This window comes from Oncorhynchus tshawytscha, linkage group LG28 (assembly GCF_018296145.1).
Source record: "Oncorhynchus tshawytscha isolate Ot180627B linkage group LG28, Otsh_v2.0, whole genome shotgun sequence".
In the NCBI taxonomy this organism is placed as follows: Eukaryota; Metazoa; Chordata; class Actinopteri; order Salmoniformes; family Salmonidae; genus Oncorhynchus; species Oncorhynchus tshawytscha.
In genome coordinates this window covers 15,638,374-15,664,885 of record NC_056456.1, presented here as the reverse complement: position 1 = coordinate 15,664,885, position 26,512 = coordinate 15,638,374, and the positions used below count along the sequence as shown (strand labels likewise).

Here is a 26,512-nt window from a genome sequence, read left to right as displayed (position 1 = left end):
TCTACAGACATTAGTAAGGTGTTGGTATCATGTCATATCAGTCAGATGTTCAATGGTAGGCGACAGCCACAAGTTGGTACGGTTGCCTAGGCTTAATTCTGGCACGTATCACCCCCCATACAAGTGCATTCTGAAGTGATTCAAATCCAGAGTCTTTATCAAGCACTGGTCACTCGCACACTGGACACTGACGCACTGTGTTTCTTGAGTTGCACCACTCACAGAGCTAAATAACCTTCAGAACTGTGTTGAACCCAGACATATTATCTATTTACCAAGAAAAGCAAATGTGCTTTACATAACTTTATTGAAACTATGTTTGGTAGAAATAGGATGTTTATTTTTGTGCGGCGGCAATGATTCTGCTGTGGCACAGCGCCACACTTAAATGAATGCAGAGGAAACACTGGGTTGTACGGGCAAATTCTCTAAAACAACATTGGAGGCGGCATATGGTAGAGAAATTAACATGACATTTTCTGGCAACAGCTCTGGTGGACATTCATGCAGTCAGCATGCCAGTTGCACACTCCCTCAAAATTTGAGACATCTGCACATTTTTAGAGTGGCCAATTATTGTCCCCAAATTGCAATGGTGCAATGATTGTGCTGTTTATTCAACTTCTTGATTTGCCACACCAGTCAGGTGGATGAATTATCTTGCCAAATGAGAAACGCTCACTAATAGGGATGCAAACAAATTTGTGGACAAAATTTGAGAGAAAAATTATTTTGTGCTTATGGAACATTTCTGGGATCTTTACATGTTGCGTTAATATTTTTTTGCTTCCAGCATCTTCCCCTGGATGAATCTAAGGACCGTGCTACAAGCAAATTACTGGAGTAAAGATGAGTAACAAACCTTTAGTACTGCATTTCCCAGGAGCCAAAGAAGATTTGACCACTTCCGGAAAGCTTCACGTGAACAAACGTCGCCAGTGGCGCGCCAAGAAGAAAAGTTGTGGAGAAGGCAGCTACCGTTAGTGGCCATTTCATATACTGGCTAAAATACTGTATATCACAATATTTTAATATGTTTGGACATTTTATGTCATACCCACTCATACAAAACGACATGTAACCATTTGCCAACATGCCTTTTCAAGGAAAGGTACGTTTCTCTAAGTCTATTCTGCTTGGTAGCTAACGTTAGCTAGCTAACTTAGACTGCTCTGTGTCTGGTTCAATTGTGCGACGACAACAACGTTCTAAGGGTTCTTTCAGAGAGGGTTTTTCCCACGATTCATGTTTAGTGACTGGCATCATTATACTTTAGTAACTCACCAAAGTGAATGTTGATAGAGTGCAGAGCCAAAATACGAAATAAACAAATTTTGAGCACGCCAGAATAACTTCGGTCCACGCGTTTTCTGGGATGCGAATGCATCTGGTAGTGCAGATCCGACGCTTGCACATGGACCAGAGTTATCTAGCTAACTAGCCAGCTAACTAGACAGTTTAAGTAAATATCAACTTTGCACTGTTTTACATATGAAGTCATTTATTTTTCAGCGCAAAAGATATTCCAAGGACATACAGTGTATGTTCTTTCCTGATGTCAAAGTTAGTGTCAGAAAAGTGGGACGAGGGCCTTCAATCACTGACAGTTCTGCTACCAAGTCCTGGGAGAGTTGTGGAGACAGCTTTTTGGACACTCCTGTGATAAAGGTGGGTAATGTACACAGACTATATGATCTAGAAGCAGTCTGAACTACTGTACTTCATGTTGTCATTACAATTAATCTCCATGATGCTGAGTTGCTCATATTGCTTCAAACATATCATTGTGGATTTATTTTAGAACCTAAGTTCATCTGGGAACAAATGGCGAGCTGTACGACGACTGGCACAGTCACCGGCACAAGGTATTGTAAACAATAGTTAAATAGTCAACAATACGGTTGGGCGATATCATTATTCTTGGTCTATCGCCGATTGACAGCCATCTTCGATGGTGACGACATCGGGACGATCGTTTATCCTATTTTAAGTTGACTGGCTTCCCTATCTGCTATAGCCTATTTCAATAAATATGTACAGAACGACACATAGGAATGGAGGCTCAAAGGTTTAAGGGTTTTTCTTTATTTTTACTATTTTATACATTGAAGAATAATAGTTAAGACATCAAAACTATGAAATAACACATATGGAATCATGTAGTAACCAATTTTTTTTTTTTTTAACAAATCAAAATATTTTTTTATATTTGAAATTCTTCAAAGTAATCACCCTGCCTTGATGACAGCTTTGCACACTCGTGGCATTCTCTGAACCTGCTTAATTAGGAATGCTTTTCCAACAGTCTTGAAGGAGTTCCCAAATATGCTGAGCACTTGTTGGCTGATTTCCCTTCACTCCAACTCATCCCAAACCATCTTAATTGGGTTGAGTTTGGGTGATGGTGGAGGCCAGGTCATCTGATGCTGCACTCCATCACTCTCTATAAACTGCGTGTACAAAACATTTCCATGTCATAGACTGACCAGGTGAATTTAGGTGATCACTATGATCCCTTATTGATGTCACTTGTTAAATCCACTTCAATCAGTGTAGCTGAAGTGGTGGAGACAGGTTAAAGAAGGATTTTTAGGCCTTGAGACAATTGAGACATGGATTGTGTCTATGCGCCATTTAGAGGGTGAATGGGCAAGACAAAATATTTAAGTGCCTTTGAACGAGGTATGGTAGTAGGTGCAGGGGCACCGGCTTGTGTCAAGAACGGCGACGCTGCTGGGTTTTTCACGGTCAACAGTTTCCCGTGTATCATGAATGGTCCACCACCCGAAGGACATCCAGCCAACTTGACACAACTGTGAGAAGCATTGGAGTCAACATCTCAAAGTTTCAATATCCTAAAAACACAAGGTAGCCAAACTAATGATTAGCATGAGCAAACAATATCAATAGCCTATTGAAAAATCGAATGACACGTTTAATCAATTTAAGTTTATTAAGAAGGAAATGATCCATGCAAGGAGGAAAAATTCATTCATGCTAGGTTGAAAACCAAATGGCCAAAACCTATCATAAAAGCTTTAAGACAAGGTAAAGTAATGAACCATAACCTATTTCCCAAATATTGTAATAGCCTAAGGTGTCCAAAAGTTGCCACTTTCAAAAAGAACAAGAATGAAAGTTTGATTCTACAGGCATAGGCTTTTCTCAATCACAGTTTTATGAGAGATCCAGAGATTAAACAATGTTAAGAGAGGTGGATTACTCAAATAAAGCAAATATTATCCAGTTCTGAAGACAGTAGACTTTTAGCTTTTATCCAGCCCATGATTTATAACCTTGCCTAACTCACTACGGCAAGGCAATGCGTTCCTCATCGGAGACGGACACGCACAAACCTGTTTCATGCTGAAGCTCCACCAGAAAGGAATATTAGAAAAGATTTCCCAGCTTCACCAGAAGGGAATATTAGAAAAGATTTCCCTGCCTCACCAGAAGGGAATATTAGAAAAGATTTCCCTGCCTCACCAGAAGGGAATATTAGAAAAGATTTCCCTGCCTCACCAGAAGGGAATATTAGAAAAGATTTGCCTGCACTTAGCCTCTGTCCAGGGTTTCAACAACATTCTCTTTTGTCATGATTCGTCTAGTTGTAGAATGCTATTTCACACTATAGCCCAACAGCGGTTAAGCTGAGTTTTAAAATAACAAAAATATTTGGTTGGCCAATAGGGGGCGATACCATTGCATATCAATGTTTTATGAGTACCTAATCACAATAGGACAACAATGCTTCATGATGTTTACTTGTCGTCTGTGTCTAGTGATAACTAACTTGTCAAATACGTTCTACTATACTGATTTAAAATATGTATTGGAAGGTTCTATAAGTGCCTGATGCAAATCCAAATCCATTGACAATCCATTATAACTGAAAATGCTTTATTATTATCCATGAACATCCATTAAAACTTTGTATCGCATCCAGTGCAGTGCAGTGGTCTGCGGTGTGATGAGGACCCAGTGCACATCGCCTGGAGCTCCAGTGAGAGTGAGCCTTCTGACAGTGAGCCCCAAGGCCAGCAGCCTCCTCCAACTCCCCCCAGCAGCATTGTGGCTCAGGTGCACCGCGGGCCCGGGAGACAAGGAGCCTCCATCCAGTTCTACAGCCGAGCCCAGCGCATGCTCAGCACTGAAACAGGTACTCGAAACGGGTGCAAACGGTTTGCATTCAGCTTGCATTGTATCCCACCGTGCTTCTACACCTGCATTGCTTGCTGTTTGGGGTTTTAGGCTGGGTTTCTGTACAGCACTTTGAGATATCAGCTGATGTACGAAGGGCTATATAAATACATTTGATTTGATTTGATTTGACACAATCTGTGGTTGGTATTTTGATTTCAATATGTATTTGTCTTTTAAATGGCATTCAGAGAATATATTCGTCAATGCCGCCTCAGTGCAAAAACTGCAGTCGAAAAGGTTGTAATTAAGAATTGAATATACTGTAGGGATGGGGGAAAAATCGATTTAGTAGAGTATTGCAATATTATTTTTGCAGATTTTATATCGATACTGTGATACTTTTTTTCCTGGGTAGTTAATGTTAGCTAACACTATAGTCGCCTGTACCTGCACCAAAAATGTTTTTTTTTTTGTGACCAACTTTTATTTAGTTTGTCATCTTTTCAGAAGGGTGGTACAGGTATAACATCCAAAGTAATATTCATTCAGATATATTCATATATTTTTGCATTTTGATATTTTCTTGTACCTGTGTGCTGCCACAAAAACAAAACATAAATATGAGAAATGCAAATAAAGAACAGTATCAACAGTTTTGTATTATTTTGTATGCAAGGAAAATAAACAAAGGCTCTCCTTCCCCAACCCAGTCCTCCCCCCAGTCCCCATCCACCTGTCTGCATTCTCCCTCCCCACCTGGAAACTGGGTTTCCCACCCTGCCTAGCCCCGATTCTCCCGCATCGTCATCGAACTCCCCTAACCGAAGAAAGCATGCCTCCCACCTCTTTCCGTCCCACCCAGTAACCAAGGTTGCCCCCCCAATAACGACCAGAGAACCCTCAAAAAGCATTTAACTGCAGGGCACTCCCGCATCACGTGAAGGAATGTGCCTACCTGATTTAGCGAACAGAGTGAACATAAGGGGACAATTTCATTTATACATCTTTATTGTGTGTTATTCATAGCTGACCTAAATTGGAGATAAAGAAAAAAAAGAGTTACCTTGTAATAGAAATGCTTCTTTCAGATCTTGGGATGTCTTCAAACCATTACTATCCATGATATCGGCAAGGGTACGGATACCTCATTTGGCCATTGGGGCGATATGAAAGGCCGTCCTTCTGATTGCAATGTGTTATTGTTAAATATAGAAGTCATGGCATACCATTTTTCTTCCTAGTTGCATAGTTTTTAAATTTTGCGCCTAATAGAAATTGTGTGAGAAATTATAGGGCCAAAGGGTAAAGATTTTAAATGCAATCGCATGTTAAACTTTGGTGACCACGATTTAAAAAGGAGCTATTTTTTTATTTTCAATCTCAACTTGTATAGCGTGCCTCCCATTCGCCATTCGGATGCATAGGCTATAGCCAGCCTACCGTTGACTATCAACGTGTCACCCACCACTTTACAACTTGAGCTTGAGGCAGCATAATTGTTTGAAACCTGAACCTTTTACTTTAAATCCAATAATGAGGCATTTCTTACCTTGTTTCAAGTATTAGTATTGTCCTTGTATGAGTGGACAAGTTGTTTGCGGAGCGCATAACCTAGGCTACACATTTGAGAAAAGTTTTGGTTTATTTCATTCCATTTACTAATTTTCAATTTATTCATTGTCTTTTTGTTTGGAGCGCTTCTGTCAATCTTGAGTAAGGACACACCTGATTACGCATAGAAGTAGGCTACCTGGCCTGTGTGCAAATGTAGGCCTATATATGTGCTGATTTGGGGATCTGATACTATTTCTGATTGTCTTAACTCACCATCACTGTTAAGCTTCTCAGATAAAACATTTATTTGCCTCAAACAGCAAGTGAAAGTATTTTTACATCCTTGAGAACAGTAAGTTCCTAAACGTAGCCTATTTGAAAAATCTTTCCAACTCTCTCCCTTTCGATAACTACTCAGCGTGAAAAGGTAAAAAATGTCATGCTCTGATCCGGTTGAAACGTCATAAAATAGTTCTACCTGATTTCTTCTTATTCCTTGCGCAAATAGCCTACAACTCTGTCTGTCCGGAGATCACTGGCTCATGAAACTGAGGGTCCAAAATATTTTATACAATGTTGTACTTTTGCTAGCACAGCCTTTGGGCTAGACCAAGTTAATAGTTGATACAATGTTTCAAGTTCCTTGCATATAGGCCATATGTAGCTACACATCATAAGCTATTTATTTTTGTCAGGATATGTTTTACCTGTGGGCTGCAATGTTTTTATTTGTTGGCTTTATGTAGGCAATTTTTACATATTGGCAATATAAGTTACTTTTAGATGTATTATTTTCATTTACAGTACATTCGGAAAGTATTCAGACCCCCTTTTCCACATTTTGTTACGTCACAGCCTTATTCTGAATTTTTTTTTAAATGATCATTTTCCCTCATCAATCTACACACAATACCCCATAATGACAAAGCGAAAACAGGTTTTCACGTATGTATTCAGACTCTCTGGTATGAGACTCGAAATTGAGCTCAGGTGCATCCTGTTTCCATTGATCATCTTTGATGTTCTACAATTTGATTGGTGTGCACCTGCGGTAAATTAAATAGATTGGATATGATTTGGAAAGGCACACACCTGCCTATATAAGATCCCACAGTTGACAGTGCATGTCAGAGCAAAAACCAAGCTATGAGGTCAAAGGAATTGTCCGTAGAGCTCCGAGACAGGATTGTCATTTGGGGAAGGGTACAAAAAAAATTACTGCAGCATTGAAGGTCCCCAAGAACACAGTGGCTTTCATCATTCTTAAATGGAATACGCTTGGAACCACCAAGACTCTTCCGAAAGTTTGGAGAGATGGTTGTCCTTCTGGAAGACTTCAATCTTGGTTTCATCAGACCAGAAAATATAGTTTCTCATGGTCCGAGAGTCCTTTATGTGCCTTTTGGCAAATTCCAAGGGGGCTGTCGTGTGTATTTTACTGAGGAGTGGCTTCCTTCTGGCCACTCTACCATAAAGGCCTGATTGGTAGAGTGCTGCAGAGATGATTTGCCTTCTGGAAGGTTCTCCCATTTCCACAGAGGGACTCTGGAGTTCTCTCAGAATGACCATCAAAGTAATGAATGAAGGGGTGCCAATAATTGTGGCACAAATATATTAGAGAAAAATATTTGTTTTATGATGTGAATATATTTTTTTCTTTCAATTATTTTACTTCAAAGGTTTGATTTTGGTGAATATTTTGAATGAAAGACTAAGAGGATAAACAGCAAAGACATTTTTTTCACAGCCCGTTTTGCTCATATTTACTAATGGTGCCAATATTGCAAATAAGGCATTTCTGTTTTTTGTTTTTAATACATTTTTCAAAATGTATTAACATGTTTTTGGGTTTTTCATTATGGGGTGTTGTGTGTAGATTGAGGGTTTTTAAAATGTAATCCATTTTTAGAATAAAGTGGTCTGAATACTTTCCGAATGCACTATATATGGAAAAATACACGTACAAATGTTGGCCAATTGACTGGTCGAAAGAACAGACGACTCTCGGTCGACCAAAATTGTTTTTAGTCGGGGACAGCCCTAGATTCCATAAGTACAAGTGGGGTTCTCTGTCAGGCTCTTGAGTGGGAGGGAGTAGGGTTAGATTTATTTTTAAACTTCAGATGGAGCTGAATTTGTCTATGATCGTCAAAGCGTTTGGGAGAGATTGAGATACATTGTCTAGATAAAGTAAGATGTCATCTGCGTATAATGAGATGACGTGATCTGTAGACTTGAAAGATATTGGTGTAATTTGCCTGGGCAAGGGGCTCCATAGACAATATAAATAGTGCAGGTGAGATGGGATCACCTTTCCTGCTACTTCTATTTATTCTGAACAGGATGGTTGAGGGATTAACCTTTTAGTATTTTAATCATATTATTGAATTTGGAGCTAAATCCCATATGTTCTGAAACCGACCAAAGATATGACCATTCTTGCCTATCAAAAGCTTGTTCTGTGTCCAGAGAGAGAACTGCTCAAAGAGTTTTGGTTTCTGATGAAGCATGTTAGATATGTAATAGATGACGGAGGTTATCTGAGGAGAATCGATTTTGAACAAACCCGCAATGGTCTGTATATACCATTTTGGTTAAAGTAAGTTTCGAGATGGGATGACAGAATTTTAGAACATATTTTTGAGTAATAGTGGACCTAATTGGTTCCAAAATGTTAAATGGACCTCAGGAGCAATTCCTTTCCAAACAGGTGATTTGCCTTTTATTCATGTTATCCAATGCCCTTTTGTGTTCATGTTGAGAGAAGAATAGTTCTTATCTTTTAAAAAGGACTCAATCTAGCTTGGTGTGGATTTACAATCAGAGGTGTATAATTCTTTATAGAAACCGGAGAATCTTTTGTTGATTTAAATTGGGTTCTGATAGTAATTCACCTGATTTCAGATTCAATGGTTGCAATATCTGCTAATTGATCATTACTCCCTAGCTTGTTGGCCAGTAAACGAATGGGATGTGTACCATGAGAGTATTGGAGAGCCATTAATATACACCAACACTAGACTACTGTCAATAAAATTAGCAGTAAACATGTACAATTTAAACTTCTAAACAGATATTTATATTATTGTGTAAGTGTTTATTCATATCCTTGATTTGCACAACGTGCGTTACATAAGCTCCCACACTGCTTATAAGCGCAAACAAAAAATAAATGTGTCCTATGAAAAGAATAACCCACATTTGTATATGCTAAAAATGACAAAATAAATAAAGCAAACAAAATAAGAATTAACCAAATAAATTACAGTGCAAATAAGTTTAAGTCACACAACATAATTTTGTAGCCTAGGCTACATTTATTTAGAATAAGACGCATCTGTGAATACAGGCTTTGAAAATTATACAAATGAAAAGCACTGTTTAATCAGCTTCTTGATATGCCACACCTGTCAGCTGGATGGATTATCTTGGCACAGGAGAAATGCTCACCAACAGGGATGTAAATACATTTTGAGAGAAATAAACTTTTTGTGCATATGGAACATTTCTGGGATATTTTTTATTTCAGCTCATGAAACATGGGACCAACACTTCACATGTTGTGTTTATATTTTTATTCAGTGTAGCTGGCAAACATTTAGTTGTGCATTTCATACTGTAATGGGCTAATCTGGCGCATGCTGCACAACAGTGAATGACTCACAAGGCTCCGGTCTCTCCTTTGTGTGCTTGTAACAAACAATATGTGATTGGGGACTACCGTAAGCTTCATAATAATGTGATAGGTGAAGTGAAGAACGCAATGTTCTTTACCTCCTAACTTATTACACAATTTGACTGCAGGTATTTACTGAAGTAGCTACAAATATTAAAATGTCTTAAACTTAAAATAGTTTAATCAGTATTGAAAAACCATCCTGTGGCTTTTTCCCAAATACCCCGGTATACGGTATACTACCCAATTCTACCAGTTTGTACAAATGGTTATCTGTTCTATGTGTGTCGTTTTGGAGTGAATGTGTTTCTTGGAGCCTTGTTATGTCAATATGGTTTCTTGCTAGAATATCAAGACACCTGGAACATTTGATAGGACTATTAAGGCCTTTTTAATATCATTAGAGAATAGCTAGTCTTTCCATTGTGTTCCTAATGTTTGCTATATTATTTATAATAATAATAACAATAAAGTAAAACATGAAATAATTAACCAATTCAGACCTTTACAGTTGTTGGCAGGAAATGGAAACAAAAAGACGAGTGATATGCAAGTCTAATGCATAAACAGACCAAAAAATATGATAGCTGTAGAAGCAATAGCACTTAATCCATTATCTTGATTTATTATTAGCAATATGATTTGAATGACCTTAAACATAAATGTGGCCTCATTTAAAAATTTAAAAAAATAAAAGAACAAAGGTATGTGCGAAAAGTGAAGTATATCCTCGATTGTATGTAGTATTCACTATTGCCTGTAGGGCACGTCCTCCCTGGAAGTTAAATTCAGTATCCCATATTGGACTGGCCATCTCTCCTTGCCAGTAGCAAAAAATCTATCTAAAATAATTTGTAGGGGAATGGCTACCAACCTATATTGCCATATTTAGTTAGCCTAAATGGATTCAATGCGCTGTAGCCACAAAGGAAAGCAGTCCCAGTATGTAGACACCTCCATATATTGTTCATTAATTGGCTTCTTTTCCATCAGTGTCTAAATGGCCTGGATCATAGGCAATATCATTTTAACTAGTTCAATGGTCATTAATAATTGCAATATTGTTCCTTGTACCCTAACATGAGGGGGTGTCCTCATTGTCTTATACTGTGGGCAACATCAGGGCAGCGGTTCGCAATGTTAATCAGTGGCATGGGACCCAACTTCTCCTGACCGAACAGTTCATAGAAATGACTACTCATGAAGGTCAAAACTCTAGTATTTCTCATCCTATAGCTTGTTCTCCATCTTCTTCTTTAATGTTTTAAATGGTGAGCCAACATGTTTTGGACACTTATCTCAAACTTGTTTCTCATGGCTCTCTTTTCACTCTTCAGCAGACATTGAGAAATGTGTTTGGAACATTAAATCTCAGTAAATTCGCAGTATCGAATCGCAAATCATATTGTATCGATACCTAAGTATCGTGATATCATATTGTGATGTCCCCATGAATTAACAACCCTAATATTTTGTGTATGTTCATTATGTTATCAGCCACATACAGTGGGGCAAAAAAGTATTTAGTCAGCCACCAATTGTGCAAGTTCTCCCACTTAAAAAGATGAGAGGCCTGTAATTTGCATCATAGGTACACTTCAACCATGACAGACAAAATGAGAAAAAAAATCCAGAAAATCACATTGTAGGATTTTTAATTAATTTATTTGCAAATTATAGTGGAAAATAAGTATTTGGTCACTAACAAAAGTTTATCTCAATACTTTGTTATATACCCTTTGTTGGCAATGACAGAGGTGAAACGTTTTCTGTAAGTCTTCACAAGGTTTTCACACACTGTTGCTGGTATTTTGGCCCATTCCTCCATGCAGATCTCCTCTAGAGCAGTGATGTTTTGGGGCTGTTGCTGGGCAACACAGACTTTCAACTCCCTCCAAAGATTTTCTATGGGGTTGAGATCTGGAGACTGGCTAGGCCACTCCAAGACCTTGAAATGCTTCTTACGAAGCCACTCCTTCGTTGCCCGGGCGGTGTGTTTGGGATCATTGTCATGCTGAAAGACCCAGCCACGTTTCATCTTCAATGCCCTTGCTGATGGAAGGAGGTTTTCACTCAAAATTTCATGATACATGGCCCCATTCATTCTTTCCTTTACCCGGATCAGTCGTCCTGGTCCCTTTGCAGAAAAACAGCCCCAAAGCATGATGCTTCCACCCCCATGCTTCACAGTAGGTATGGTGTTCTTTGGATGCAACTCAGCATTCTTTGTCCTCCAAACACGACGAGTTGAGTTTTTACCAAAAAGTTATATTTTGGTTTCATCTGACCATATGACATTCTCCCAATCTTCTTCTGGATCATCCAAATGCTCTCTAGCAAACTTCAGACGGGCCTGGACATGTACTGGCTTTAGCAGGGGGACACGTCTGGCACTGCAGGATTTGAGTCCCTGGCGGCGTAGTGTGTTACTGATGGTAGGCTTTGTTACTTTGGTCCCAGCTCTCTGCAGGCCATTCACTAGGTCCCCCCGTGTGGTTCTGGGATTTTTGCTCACCGTTCTTGTGATCATTTTGACCCCACGGGGTGAGATCTTGCCTGGAGCCCCAGATCGAGGGAGATTATCAGTGGTCTTGTATGTCTTCCATTTCCTAATAATTGCTCCCACAGTTGATTTCTTCAAACCAAGCTGCTTACCTATTGCAGATTCAGTCTTCCCAGCCTGGTGCAGGTCTACAATTTTGTTTCTGGTGTCCTTTGACAGCTCTTTGGTCTTGGCCATAGTGGAGTTTGGAGTGTGACTGTCTTTTATACTGATAACAAGTTCAAACAGGTGCCATTAATACAGGTAACGAGTGGAGGACAGAGGAGACTCTTAAAGAAGCAGTTACAGGTCTGTGAGGGCCAGAAATCTTGCTTGTTTGTAGGTGACCAAATACTTATTTTCCACCATAATTTGCGAATAAATTCATAAAAAATCCTACAATGTGATTTTCTGGATTTTTTGTTGTAGTGTACCTATGATGGAAATTACAGGCCTCTCTCATATTTTTAAGTGGGAGAACTTGCACAATTGGTGGCTGACTAAATACTTTTTTGCCCCACTGTATGGTAAAAATCACTGTCCAGTGTTTCCAGATTTCTTTCCAAAAAATTGTAATTATTTATGTTAAAAAGCAGCTTTTCTGTGTTTGAATGGTGTGGGCCCAACCCAACAACAGAATGTTGTCGGCGTATACCGGTAATTACAAATATTAATGTGAGAAGACCGCTGATTAGCCAGCTAAGCCTCGTCAGGAGGCTGACATGTTCTATGAGGAAATGGCAAGCATTTTTGAAGCAGCCTGTTTGAGATACAAGTTTTAAGTTTATTTTTATTTTTTTAAAGTATATTTTTTCTCTCCAATTTATGCTTAAACCACGTACAAACGAGTATAGGAAATAGTCAACTACATCATTTGGGTATCAGTTAACAGAATAGGAACTTTTAAAAGTGAGATTTTCAGTGGACACTTGTTAAAAATATATATATATTTATTTTTAGATGAGCTTCCGACGATAGACACGGATAGTGATGTGGATGAGGCTGAAGATGATCAGGGAAAGAAGGAGGACGGTGTGGGGGAGATCTCTGACTGTGAGTCGGAGCCCTGCGCTCGGGAACCGAAAGAATCATCTCCTAAACCTACAACTGTGAGTAAATGAGAGGTTTACTCACACTTTACCAATACTACAAAAAACAAGATAAAATACTGTATGTGTAATCACATCTAGAAATACTAAACAAAAATTATAATCTTTATTGAAATAAATAGAAACGCAGACATTTCACATTGTTTAAGACAAATATACTATTGCTAAAATACTGGACACAAACAATACTTTACGTCTACAAAAATGTACAGAGGCACATTAACACCTATGGCATTATGAGTTTCAGCCATGTTCAATGACACTAGGTGGTGCTATGCCCCTTACAGTGCATTGTTTTGTTCCCTCTGCCTTTATATGACAGTGCTGTGTTTACAATTGTCTACCCCCAGTTTAATCTAACCTCCCTTCACTCAGTATGAGCGTAAAGGTAAATATGTGCACGTGTATAGCAACATGTCAATAGCGGCATGGTGGTTCTCCCGTACCACCTGTCAGTCAGTATGTCTGCGGGCCACCTGGTTTGCCCATTAGGCTACTGCCCTTCCCACTCAACTCATGACGTATGTAAACACAACACTGTGTAATATACATTTAAGGAAACATGACTTCACATATATACATTTGAATGCAACATGACTATTTTATAGCACTAATCTGAACATCAACAAGGTCTAGTTAGTTATATTTTTATGATATACCTTTTTAGATATTCTACCACTAGGTGGAGTATTCAAAAACAAACTGACAGAATAGGTCTGACAGGCCAATACCAACACAGTACAATGCAGTGCACTTTCCTCTGTAGCTCAGTTGGTAGAGCATGGTGCTTACTATGCCAGGATAGTGGGTTTGATTTCCGGGACCATCTGTACGTAAAATGTATGTGCGCACTACTAAGTTGCTTTGAATAAAACATCTTCTACACTGAGTGTACATAACATTATGAACACCTGCTCTTTCCATGACATAGACTGACAAGGTTAAAGCTATGATCCCTTATTTATGTCACTGGTTAAATCCAGGATTTTCAAGCCTTTGGACAATTGAGACGTGGATTGTGTATGTGTGCCGTTCAGAGGTTGAATGGACAAGACAAAATATTTAAGAGCCTTTGAACGGGGTATGATGTCAGGTGTAAGGCGCACCGGTTTTAGTGTGTCAAGAACCTCAACGCTGCTGGGGTTTTCATGCTCCACAATTTCCCGTGTGTATCAAGACTGGTCCACCACCCTAAGGACTTCCAGCCAACTTGACTCATGTGGGAACTGTGGGAAGCATTGGAGCATCCCCGTGGAAAGCTTTCTTTCGACACCTTGTAGAGTCCATGCCCTTACGAATTGAGGCTGTTCTGAGGGCAAAAGGGGGTGCAACTCAATATAAGGAACATGTTTCTAATGTTTTGTACACTCAGTGGTGTATATTATAAGTTCAGGTCATGTTCTAAATTGTTACAGTTCATAAGTTGACCCCAAGTGGTTTTGCTGAATGGAGCACTGTCTATGTGGGGAGAGAGTAGGGCACGTTCCCAAACGGCCAGCAGCCACTTAACCAATGTCCATGTATCAATAAACTCAAATCTATTTCAGGTAATATACACATGTTTAACCTCATTTTTCTGGAAGGTAGAATTTTTTTGGCCTCTAAAGTTGTCTATATTTAATTGTGGAAAGAGGGATATTGTTTTGTGCTGCCTGACCTAGGTTATGTTATTTACATCGTGAGATACAAACAGCCTATTAGATGACACATTATATTTTGCATTCAACATTGTTAGTGTTTGACATATGTCAATCTATTATATTTTATGATGGAAATATGTTTATCTTTAGCCTACCCGCTCACTTGTAGTGACTGAACAGGGAAAGAAAGGTGCCTTTATGTCATGTGTTGTACAGTGGAGGCTTGCATTATGTCAGTCTTCAGAAGTCATTCAGGAGTGTTTGTTAAAGGTTGGCCAGGCACCTTGAGAATGTACAAGGAGTGGTGTTCTGTTCACTCCGATGTTTTCCAAAGTTCTAGAATATTCTACTATGTGGCTTTGGGATTGTTCAACTAGCGGCCCACCTGTGGTCTGTACTGGTTCCCACCCACCATGACATTTGATTGATCAATTAAGTCATCGATTGGTTAAAGCTTAGAAGGTAAGGATGGAGATAATAGACTCTGACCCTCTTGAGGACTAGAGTTGTGTTGAACCCTCCAGATGAGGATTAAAGTGCCTTCAGGAAGTATTCACACCACTTGACTTTTTCTACATTTTATTGTTACAGTCTGAATTTTAAATGAATTCAATTGAGATTTTGTGTCACCGGCCTATACACTATACCCCATAATGTCAAAGTGGAATGAGGTTTTCACAAATGTTTACAAATTAATGAAAAATGAAAAGCTGAAATGTCTTGAGTCAATTAGTATTCAACACCTTTGTTATGGAAATCCTAAATAAATTCAGGAGTAAAAATGTGCTTAACAAGTCATAGTTAGTTGCATGGACTCTGTGTGCATTAATAGTTTTTAACATAATTGTTGAATGACTACCTCATTCATCATACAGCAGGTAGCCTAGTGATTAGAGCGTTGGACAAGTAACCGAAAGGTTGCCAGATCGAATCCCAGAAAAATCTGTCGTTCTGCCCCTGAACAAGGCAGTTAACCCACTGTTTCTAGGCCGTCATTGAAAATAAGAATTTGTTCTTCACTGACTTGCCTAGTTAAATAAAGGTAAAAAAAAAATATATATCTCTGTATCCCCCACAAAATAATCTAAGGTCCCTCGGTCAAGCAGTGAATTTCAAACACAGGTTCAACCACAAACACCAGGGAGGTCTTCCAATGCCTCTCAAAGAAGGGCACCCATTAGAAAATAAGTTAAAAATAAAAATTAGGCAGGCATTGAATACACTTTTGATGGTGTATCAATACACCCAGTCACTACAAAAATACAGGCGTCCTTCAGTTGCCGGAGAGGAAGGAAACCGCTCAGGGATTTCACTGTGAGGCCAATGGTGACTTTAAAACAGTTACATAGTGTAATGGCTGTGATCGGAGAACTGAGGATGGATCAACAACATTGTAGTTACTCCACAATTCTAACCTAATTGAGTGAAAGAAGGAAGCCTGTACAGATTACAAATATTCCAAAACATGTATTCTGTTTGCAAATAAGGCACTAAAGTAAAACTGCAAAAAATATGGCAAAGAAATGAACTATATGTATAGAATACAAAGTGATATGTTTGGGCAAATCCAACAACACATTACTGAGTACCACTCTCCATATTTTAAAGCATAGTGGTGGCTGAATGATGTTATGGGTATGCTTGTAATCGTAAAGGACAGGGGAGGTTTTCAAGATAAAAAAAATCAAATGTAATAGAGCTAAGCAAAATCCTAGAAAACCTGATTCAGTCTGCTTTCCACCAGATGCTGGGAGATGAATTCACCTTTCAGTAGGATAATAACATAAATTGTGCTGAGCGATTTTGTGTTTTTTGATTTTGTGATTTTTTTTTGATTTTGTGTTTTCTGTTCTATTTCAATAATTTGTTTTACATAAAATGCATTATCAAATCAAATAAAATAGTATTAGTCACATGCGCAGAATTGTAGACCTTACAGTGAAATGCTTACTTACAAGCCCCTAACCAACAGTGCAGTTTCAAAAAATACAGATAAGAATAAAATTAACCAAATTTACAGGGGGGTACAGAGTCAGTGTGCGGGGGCACCAGTTAGTTGAGGTAGTATGTACATGTAAGTGGAGTTAATTAAAGTGACCATGAATAGATGACATCTGAGAGTGGCAGTGGTGTGGAGAGGGGGGGGGAATGTAATTAGTCTGGGTAGCCATTTGACTAGATGTTCAAGAGGCTTATGGCTTGGGGGTAGAAGCTGTTAAGAAGCCTCATGGACCTAGTCTTGGCGCTCCGGTACCACTTGCCGTGCGGAAGCAAAGAGAACAGTCTATGACTAGGGTGGATGGAGTCTGACAATTTTTAGGGCCTTCCTCTGACACCGCCTGGTGTAGAGGTCCTGGATGGCAGGAAGCTTGGCCCCAGTGATGTACTGGGCAGTTCGCACTATCCTCTGTAGTGCCTTGCGGTCGGAGGCCGAGCAGTTGCCATACCAGGCAGTGATGCAACCATGCTCTCGATGGTGCAGCTGTAGAACCTTTTGAGGATCTGAGCACCCATGCCAAATATTTTCAGTATCCTGAGGGGGAATAGGTTTTGTCGTGCCTGCTTATTATGTGGGTTGAATGATGTAACACAGAGTAAAACAATAAGTCACATGATGGTAGTAACTGCCCATTTACTGCTCATCACTTAACCATTTATTCACAGTATATTAAGAAATATTTGTTAATTTAATTTAAAGTCATCTCATTTCTATAGAGCTGCTGCCTATGCTGTCTGACCAAATCACTTAAAAAAAAAAAATAGTTATTCAAATAAACTTTAGACTGCTGAATACCAACTATCAATCACTTAGATCATGTATATTCAGGCTCTCAAAGCAACTGCTTTCTATCCCTGTAGGTTGCACGTTCTCTCTTCTCTCAGTCTCCATGCCTGCTCCGCACAGACAGAGTGCATTGGATTATGGTCATTGTAGTTAATTACTACGTTTTCTACACTAAACTAACCAAAATGGCGGTTAATCGCTCAGCACTACCAAATCTACACTGGAGTTTCTTACCAAGAAGAGTGAATGTTCCTGAGTGTCAGACTTACAGTTTTGACTTAAATCTGCTAGAGAATCTATGGCTTGGAAATGATTGTTTAGCAATGAATAACTACCAATTTGACAGAGCATGCAGTGACTCTGTAATTTTTATGTATTTAGTTTTCAATACATTTGCAAAAATGTCAAACATGTTTTCACTTTGTCATTATGGGGTACTGTGTTAAAAAGGATGATTTTATATATATTTTTAATCCATTCTGAATTCAGGCTGTAAGACAACATTTGGAATACGTCAAGGGGTGTGAATACTTTTTGAAGTCACTAAGGCACTTAAGCCTATGTTTAATGAAGATACTGAAATATGTATGGCCAACGAGAAGCTACATATTAGCCCTAGCTCTGTTGCCAGAGACCATGTTAAAAGGAATACTGTTGCTTGAGATTGTTTGCTGTATGCACACTGGATTGGAGTTACATTGTATGTATGTGTTGTCTTGACAAGTTAGAATGTGCCTCTAAAGGAGTTCTCTGTTAGTTGTAATGCAGTCGAGGCAATGTTCGTGAGGAAGCCTCACGCATGTAGTCAGATAATCATCACCCCCACAGACCGTGTAGCCATTTCCCTCTTACTTTCACAGCTGCTATCAGCATTCTGGGAGTCAAAGGTTACCTATCTAACCTCCCTGAACTGGAGGCTTGTGGTCTGAGGCCTCACAGAAACCAAGAGATTATCTCTGAAGCTGAATTCACCTAACATGTGAAACATTAAAAGTTGAACGTTTTTCTTAAGATCGGGTTTTGATGTCAATGGGAGATTTGCTTGAAGGTTTGAGTTATAGCCTAGGTTATTCTCAGGTTTGTCCTATTTTCAGTGTAGCTTTTTCTGTTCTTTGAAGCCCTGGTTTAATTTGGGGTACATATATTTTACATTTATGCGTATAAATGATAAAAATTAAATCTAAGTTGTCACGTGCTCTGAATACAACAGGTGTAGTAGACCTTACAGTGAAATGCTTACTTACAGGCTCTAACCAATAGTGCAAAAAAGGTATTAGGTGAACAATAGGTAAGTCAAGAAATAAAACAACAGTAAAAATACAGGCTATATACAGTAGCGAGGCTATAAAAGTAGCAAGGCTACATACAGACATTGGTTAGTCAGGCTGATTGAGATAGTATGTAGATGTGGTTATAGTGACTATGCATATATGATAAACAGAGAGTAGCAGCAGCGTAAAAAGAGGGGTTGGGGAGAGGGGCACACAATGCAAATAGTCTGGGTAGCCATTTCATTACCTGTTCAGGAGTCTTATGGCTTGGGGCTAAAAACTGTTGAGAGGCCTTTTTGTCCTAGACTTGGCACTCTGGCACCGCTTGCCATGCGGTAGTAGAGAGAACAGTCTATGACTGGGGTGGCTGGGGTCTTTGACAATATTTAGGGCCTTCCTCTGACACCGCCTGGTGTAGAGGTCCTGGATGGCAGGCAGCTTAGCCCCAGTGATGTACTGGGCCGTACGCACTACCCTCTGTAGTGGCTTGCGGTTAGAGGCCGAGCAATTGCCATACCAGGCAGTGATGCAACCAGTCAGTATGCTCTCGATGTTGCAGCTGTAGAACCTTTTGAGGATGTCAGGACCCATGCCAAATCTTTTTAATTTTCTGAGGGGGAATAGGCTTTGTTGTGCCCTTTCACAACTGTTTTGGTGTGTTTGGACCATTCTAGTTTGTTGTTGCTGTGGATACCAAGGATTTTGAAGCTCTCAACCTGCTCCACTACAACCCCGTTGATGAGAGTGGGGGTGTGCTCGGTTCTCCTTTTCTTGTAGTCCACAATCATTTCCTTAGTCTTGGTTATGTTGAGGGATAGGTTGTTATTCTGGCACCACCCGGCCAGGTCTCTGACCTCCTATCTATACGCTGTTTCGTCATTGTCGGTGATCAGACCTACCCTGTTGTGTCATCTGCAAACTTAATGATAGTGTTGGAATCGTGCATGGCCATGCAGTCGTGGGTGAACAGGGAGTACAGGAGGGGACTGAGCACGCAACCCTGGGGAGCTCGTGTTAAGGATCAACGTGGCAGATGTGTTGCTACCTACCCTCACCACCTGGGGGCGTCCCACCAGGAAGTCCAGGATCCAGTTGTAGAGGTAGGTGGTTAGTCCCAGGATCCTTAGCTTAGTGATGAGTTTTTGAGGGTACTATGGTGTTGAACGCTGAGCTGTAGTCAATAAATAGCATTCTCACATAGGTGTTCCTTTTGTCCAGGTGGGAAAGGGCAGTGTGGAGTGTAATAGAGATTGCATCATCTGTGAATCTGTTTGGGCGGTATGCAAATTGGAGTGGGTCTAGGGTTTCTGGGATAATGGTGTTGATGTGAACCATTACCAACCTTTCATAGCACTTCATGGCTACGGACGTGAGTGCTACGGGTCTGTATTCATTTAGGCAGGTTGCCTTTGTGTTCTTGGGCACAGAGACTATGGTGGTCTGCTTGAAACATTTTGGTATTGCAGACTCAATCAGGGACATTTTGAATATGTCAGTGAAGACACCTGCCAGTTGGTCAGCACATGCCCGGAGCACACGTACTAGTATCCGTCTGGCCCCGCAGCCTTGTGTATGTTGACCTGTTTAAAGGTCAACGGGGGGCGTGATCACACAGTCGTCCGGAACAACTGATGCGCTCATGCATGCCTCAGTTTTGCTTGCCTAGAAGCAAGCTTAGAAGTGATTTAGCTCGTCTGGTAGGCTCGTGTCACTGGGTAGCTCGTGGCTGTGCTTTCCTTTGTAGTCTGTAATAGTTTGCAGTCCTTGACACATGATGAGCGTCGGAGCCTGTGTAGTATCTTAGCCCTGTATTGACGCTTTGCCTGTGATGTTTCATCGCCGGGCATATCAGGATTTTTTGTAAGCTTCCGGGTTAGAGTCCCGCACCTTGAAAGCGGCAGCTCTACCCTTTAGCTCAGTGCGAATGTTGCCTGTAATCCATGGCTTCTGGTTGGGGTATGTACGTACAGTCACTGTGGGGACGACGTCCTCGATGCACTTATTGTTAAAGTCAGTGACTGATGTGGTGTCCTCCTCAATGCCATCGGACGAATCCTGGAACATGTTCCAGTCTGTGATAGCAAAATAGTCCTGTATTTTAGCATCTTCTTCATCTGACAACTTTTTTATAGACATAGTCACTGGTGCTTCCATCTTTAATTTTTGCTTGTAAGAAGGAATCAAGAGCATAGAGTTGTGGTCGGTTTTACCAAATGGAGGGCGATGGAGAGCTTTGGACACGTCTCTGTGTGTGGATTACAGGTGATCTAGATTATTTTTTTCTCTGGTTGCACATTTAACATTAATATTTATTTGGTGGAACTGATTTAAGTTTCCCTGCATTAATGTCTCCGGCCGCTAGGCACGCCGCCTCTAGGTGAGTGTTTTTCCTGTTTGCTTATTTCCAGAGTGCGATCTTAGTGCCAGCATCTGTCTATGGTGGTAAATAAACAGCCAGAATAACAACTACTCTTGACATGAATGGATGCAGATTTAACGATGGCAATCATTTAAAAAGCTACACTGAACAAAAATATAAACGCTACATTTTTCAAGGATTTGACTGAGTTACAGTTTATATATGGAAATTGTAATTTTTGTATTTTACCTTTATTTAACCAGGTAAGTCAGTTACGAACAAATTCTTATTTTCAATGACGGCCTAGGAACAGTGGGCCTTGTTCAGGGGCGGAACAACATATTTTTACCTTGTCTGCTTGGGTGGGGATTCGATATTGCAACCTTTCGGTTACTAGTCCAGCGCTCTAAGCACTAGGCTACCTATCATTCAATTTAAAATATATTGAAGGCCAACATCCCGGAGTCGTCTCTTCACTGTTGCCGTTGAGATTGGTGCTTTGCGGGTACTATTTAATATAGCTGCCAGTTGACTTGTGAGGCGTCTGTTTCTCAAACTAGACACACTTATGTACTTGGTTATAGCCATTTTGCGCTGTTCTGTGAAGAGAGTAGTACAAATTGTTGTACGAGATCTTCAGTTTCAATTTCTCACATGAAATAGCCTTCATTTCTCAGAACAAGAATAGACAGTCGAGTTTCAGAAGAAGGTTTTTTTGTTTCTGGACATTTTGAGCCTGTAAATCAAACCCACAAATGCTGATGCTCCAGATACTCAACTAGTCTAAAGGAGGCCAGTTTTATTGCTTCTTTAATCAGGACAACAGTTTTCAGTTGTGCTAACATTATTGCAAAAGGGGTTTCTAATGATCAATTAGCCTTTTAAAATGATAAACGTGGATTAGCTAACACAACATGCCATTGGAACACAGGAGTGATGATTGCTGATAAGTGGGCCTCTGTACACCTATATAGATATTCCATTAAAAATCAACCGTTTCCAGCTACAATAGTCATTTACAACATTAAGAATGTCTTCACTGTATTTCTGATCAATTTGATGTCATTGTAATGGACAAAAAATTTGCTTTTCTTTCAAAAACAAGACGTTTCTAAGTGACCCCAAACTGGTGAATGGTAGTGTACATTGGAGGCAGCTTATGGTAGAGAAATGAATATTAAATTCTCTGGGAACAGCTCTGATGGACATTCCTGCAGTCAGCATGCCAATTGCACACTCAACTTGAGACACCAGTGGCATTGTGTTGTGACAACTGTGTCATTTTATTGTCCTCAGCACAAGGTGCACGTGTGTAATGATCCAAATTTGAGACAAATAAGCTTTTTGTGCGAATGGATAATTTCTGGGATGTCAGCTCATGAAACATGGGACGAACACTTGTTTGTTTATATTTTTGTTCGGTGTAAAAGCTAGTGTTTCCCTATCCTATTCTGATCAGTGGCTATCCATTTTGCTTTCCTTTGACTACAGTTTGGGTCAGAAGGGTAAGAGTTAGTACTTCCTACTCTCCGCAAAGGATGAGGTGGTTACTATCAACTGTAAATCAAACTGGATCTAACAGGAAATGGACTTTGAGGTCTCAATCCAAAAGGACCGATTTATTGTTCCATATAAAGCTATGCCCTGCGACGAACAAAACACAAAACGCTGACAAACACTTTATCTGTGTTTGCCAGCGTAGTACTCATTTCGTTTTTATTGTTGATCTAGAACTGTGTGGTTGGTAGCGAGGAAGAGGAGCATGCCTACTGATGCTTTATTTCAAGAGTACATGAGGATAGCCAGCTAGCCACTTCCCAGATGAAGGCAGATCCAAGCTCAAGCTAAACCTCCAAAGCCAAGACCTGGGTTTAATATTATTTTAAGTATTTTTCAAATAGGTGTGATTGAGTGAGTGGGATAGAAAAGTCTCCAAAAGTACAAACTCCGCCCACCTGGGCTGGCATTCCAGGCACTGGCAGGCTAAAGTGATCACTCAAGCTATTTGAATGAGTTCCAATAGTATTTGAACCCAGGTTTGCCTCGGCTGTCAGCAGCCAACAGGGTTAATAACCTGCACCCCATCTGCGCCGTGCCATCAGGGTTGTAAAACTTGCCTTTTACTACTGTTGGTTCAGCAACAACATGTCAGCTAGGAGGCAGGACCTCTCCCTCATAGGCTGTGTGAGAGAGCTGTGTGAGCTCTGTATTTACTTACAATGCATCCAGTGCCGTGCAGGCAGGGTGAGTGAACACATTTTTGAGCACGGGCCAGGAACATCGTGTTCCTGCTCTCTAGCTAGTTAGTGTGACATCTGCTGGCACTCCGCCTAGCAGGGTCAAGTTGAATCAAATAAGAGAGCACGCTGCTCGGCTGCTGCGTAGGCTGGGGTGGTGTGGGTAGCTAACAGGGAAAGGGGGCTGGTATGCTGGTCTTGTCTGCACATGACAGGGTGGAGAGTGTTTTGGATTTCTCTACATGGGAACTGATATCCTCAGGTGTGCTGTGTGTGTGCCCAATGAGACAGAGCGTTCTGTTATTGTTAGTGTAACGGCTTGTTCCTATCTGCCCGCTCTTAATGGTTCCACATGTGTACCTTAATCCTCATTGATGACAGTTTTTAAGAAGGGTTTTTGATCATATTGTACATAACACTTGATAAGTGCTGATATGCCACATATTAGCACCCAAGTGTTAGATCTAAGATGAAAACATACTCCTTTGAATGAAGGAAAATACTTCTGCCAAAGTATGACCTTTCGGAATTAACATATTGCACCGATATCATGTTATGTGTAAAGCTCATAATAATAATAGACTAATCATCCCCAGGTGACAGACACTGACATCTCAGACTACCTGTCTGATGGAGAGGAAGAGAGCCATGACACCCTGAGCCTGAACAGACTGGAGGCTGGGGTTGTGGCTGAATGTCCTCTGCAGGCTGGGGAAGGGGAGGGCAGCAGAAGGTCAGTCAGTGACTGGGTCAGGTCCGCTCAGGCAGCGCTGCAGACGCCCCAGAAACAGACAGACAGGAACTCCAAGACCCCAGAGGACTCCAGCAAAAAGAAAAGGACGTTTCAAAGGTTCGACTACTAAAGAAAAAATATTTTTAAGAATAATTTATGATCTCATAATAGGTTCGATCAGGGATAGGCAACCCTGTACAGTGCCTTGCGAAAGTATTTGGCCCCCTTGAACTTTGCGACCTTTTGCCACATTTCAGGCTTCAAACATAAAGATATAAAACTGTATTTTTTTGTGAAGAATCAACGACAAGTGGGACACAATCATGAAGTGGAACGACATTTATTGGATATTTCAAACTTTAACAAATCAAAAACTGAAAAATTGGGCGTGTAAAATTATTCAGCCCCCTTAAGTTAATACTTTGTAGCGCCACCTTTGCTGCGATTACAGCTGTAAGTCGCTTGGGGTATGTCTCTATCAGTTTTGCACATCGAGAGACTGAAATTTTTTTCCCATTCCTCCTTGCAAAACAGCTCGAGCTCAGTGAGGTTGGATGGAGAGCATTTGTGAACAGCAGTTTTCAGTTCTTTCCACAGATTCTCGATTGGATTCAGGTCTGGACTTTGACTTGGCCATTCTAACACCTGGATATGTTTATTTTTGAACCATTCCATTGTAGATTTTGCTTTATGTTTTGGATCATTGTCTTGTTGGAAGACAAATCTCCGTCCCAGTCTCAGGTCTTTTGCAGACTCCATCAGGTTTTCTTCCAGAATGGTCCTGTATTTGGCTCCATCCATCTTCCCATCAATTTTAACCATCTTCCCTGTCCCTGCTGAAGAAAAGCAGGCCCAAACCATGATGCTGCCACCACCATGTTTGACAGTGGGGATGGTGTATTCAGGGTGATGAGCTGTGTTGCTTTTACACCAAACATAATGTTTTGCATTGTTGCCAAAAAGTTCAATTTTGGTTTCATCTGACCAGAGCACCTTCTTCCACATGTTTGGTGTGTCTCCCAGGTGGCTTGTGGCAAACTTTAAACAACACCTTTTATGGATATCTTTAAGAAATGTCTTTCTTCTTGCCACTCTTCCATAAAGGCCAGATTTGTGCAATATACGACTGATTGTTGTCCTATGGACAGAGTCTCCCACCTCAGCTGTAGATCTCTGCAGTTCATCCAGAGTGATCATGGGCCTCTTGGCTGCATCTCTGATCAGTCTTCTCCTTGTATGAGCTGAAAGTTTAGAGGGACGGCCAGGTCTCGGTAGATTTGCAGTGGTCTGATACTCCTTCCATTTCAATAGTATCGCTTGCACAGTGCTCCTTGGGATGTTTAAAGCTTGGGAAATCTTTTTGTATCCAAATCTGGCTTTAAACTTCTTCACAACAGTATCTCGGACCTGCCTGGTGTGTTCCTTGTTCTTCATGATGCTCTCTGCGCTTTTAACGGACCTCTGAATAATTTTACACGCCCAATTTTTCAGTTTTTGATTTGTTAAAGTTTGAAATATCCAATAAATGTCGTTCCACTTCATGATTGTGTCCCACTTGTTGTTGATTCTTCACAAAAAAATACAGTTTTATATCTTTGTTTGAAGCCTGAAATGTGGCAAAAGGTCGCAAAGTTCAAGGGGGCCGAATACTTTCGCAAGGCACTGTACCTGGAGTGTACTGCAGGATTGTGTTCCAACTCGGCACCACACCCGACCAACTGAGCTAATTGATCAGTTCTGTGATTGCCTAAATTCAACACACTTGGTCTTCCAGGTCGGGTAAATCAAAAACGTTAAGTCTCTGCTGCATTCCAGGACCAGGGTTGCTTACCCCTGGGTTAGCTCTTGGATAATGAGAAGCAATGCGAGAGAAATAATCATCATGATCATCTCGAGTCACATTCACACACACACACCGTTTGCGGATGTTTCCAGGGCGATGCTGCTGATCAAAGGGCCACCTGGGTGACGACATGTGGGTGCCAAATGTCACTGTCATAGTTAAGACCCTCGGATAAGACAATCTTTCTCCACAGAGTACCATAACAAACTACTGCTTTGTGATTCCTTTGTATTTCTACAGTTGATCAAATAGAATTGTATTTGTCAAATGCGCCGAGTACAACTGGTGTAGACTTTACCGTGAAAGACTTGCTTACGAGCCCTTCCCAACAATGCAGAGTTTAAAGATAAGAATAAAGTAGTAACACGGAGAATCAAATAAAATACACAAGAATGGTGCTATACACAGGGAGTACCAGTACCAGATCAATGTGTATGAGGTTCGAGGTAGATAAGTACATGAAGGCAGGATAAAGTGACTATGCGTCAGGATAGATATTATTACTATTATTATCAAGAGTAAAATAAAGAACAGAGCAAAAGAAGCAAAGTATTAGCGTGTGTGTGTGTCTGGTGTCAATCTGCATGTGTGTGTTGTGTGTATGTACTGCGTGTGGGAGT

The 26,512-nt window shown here is 40.4% G+C and overlaps 1 protein-coding gene across 4 annotated transcripts in view; it reads left to right on the top strand.

Annotated features, from left to right (window-relative positions):
• The first annotated feature begins 912 nt into the window (after positions 1–912).
• Positions 913–26,512, top strand: part of spidr (scaffold protein involved in DNA repair) — an 84,845-nt gene continuing 59,245 nt past the window's right edge. For 2 of the 4 annotated variants that reach the window (XM_024391387.2, XM_024391386.2), the window contains exons 1-6: positions 913–1,111; positions 1,513–1,668; positions 1,802–1,865; positions 3,947–4,159; positions 12,876–13,024; positions 23,913–24,166. In XM_024391387.2, the coding sequence (XP_024247155.1) occupies positions 1,094–1,111; positions 1,513–1,668; positions 1,802–1,865; positions 3,947–4,159; positions 12,876–13,024; positions 23,913–24,166 (854 nt within the window). In that variant the 5' untranslated portion in view covers positions 913–1,093. Of the gene's footprint in view, positions 1,112–1,512; positions 1,669–1,801; positions 1,866–3,946; positions 4,160–12,875; positions 13,025–23,207; positions 23,324–23,912; positions 24,167–26,512 lie in introns of those variants that run through there. The other 2 variants (XM_042308358.1, XM_024391388.2) reach the window with 2 other exon arrangements.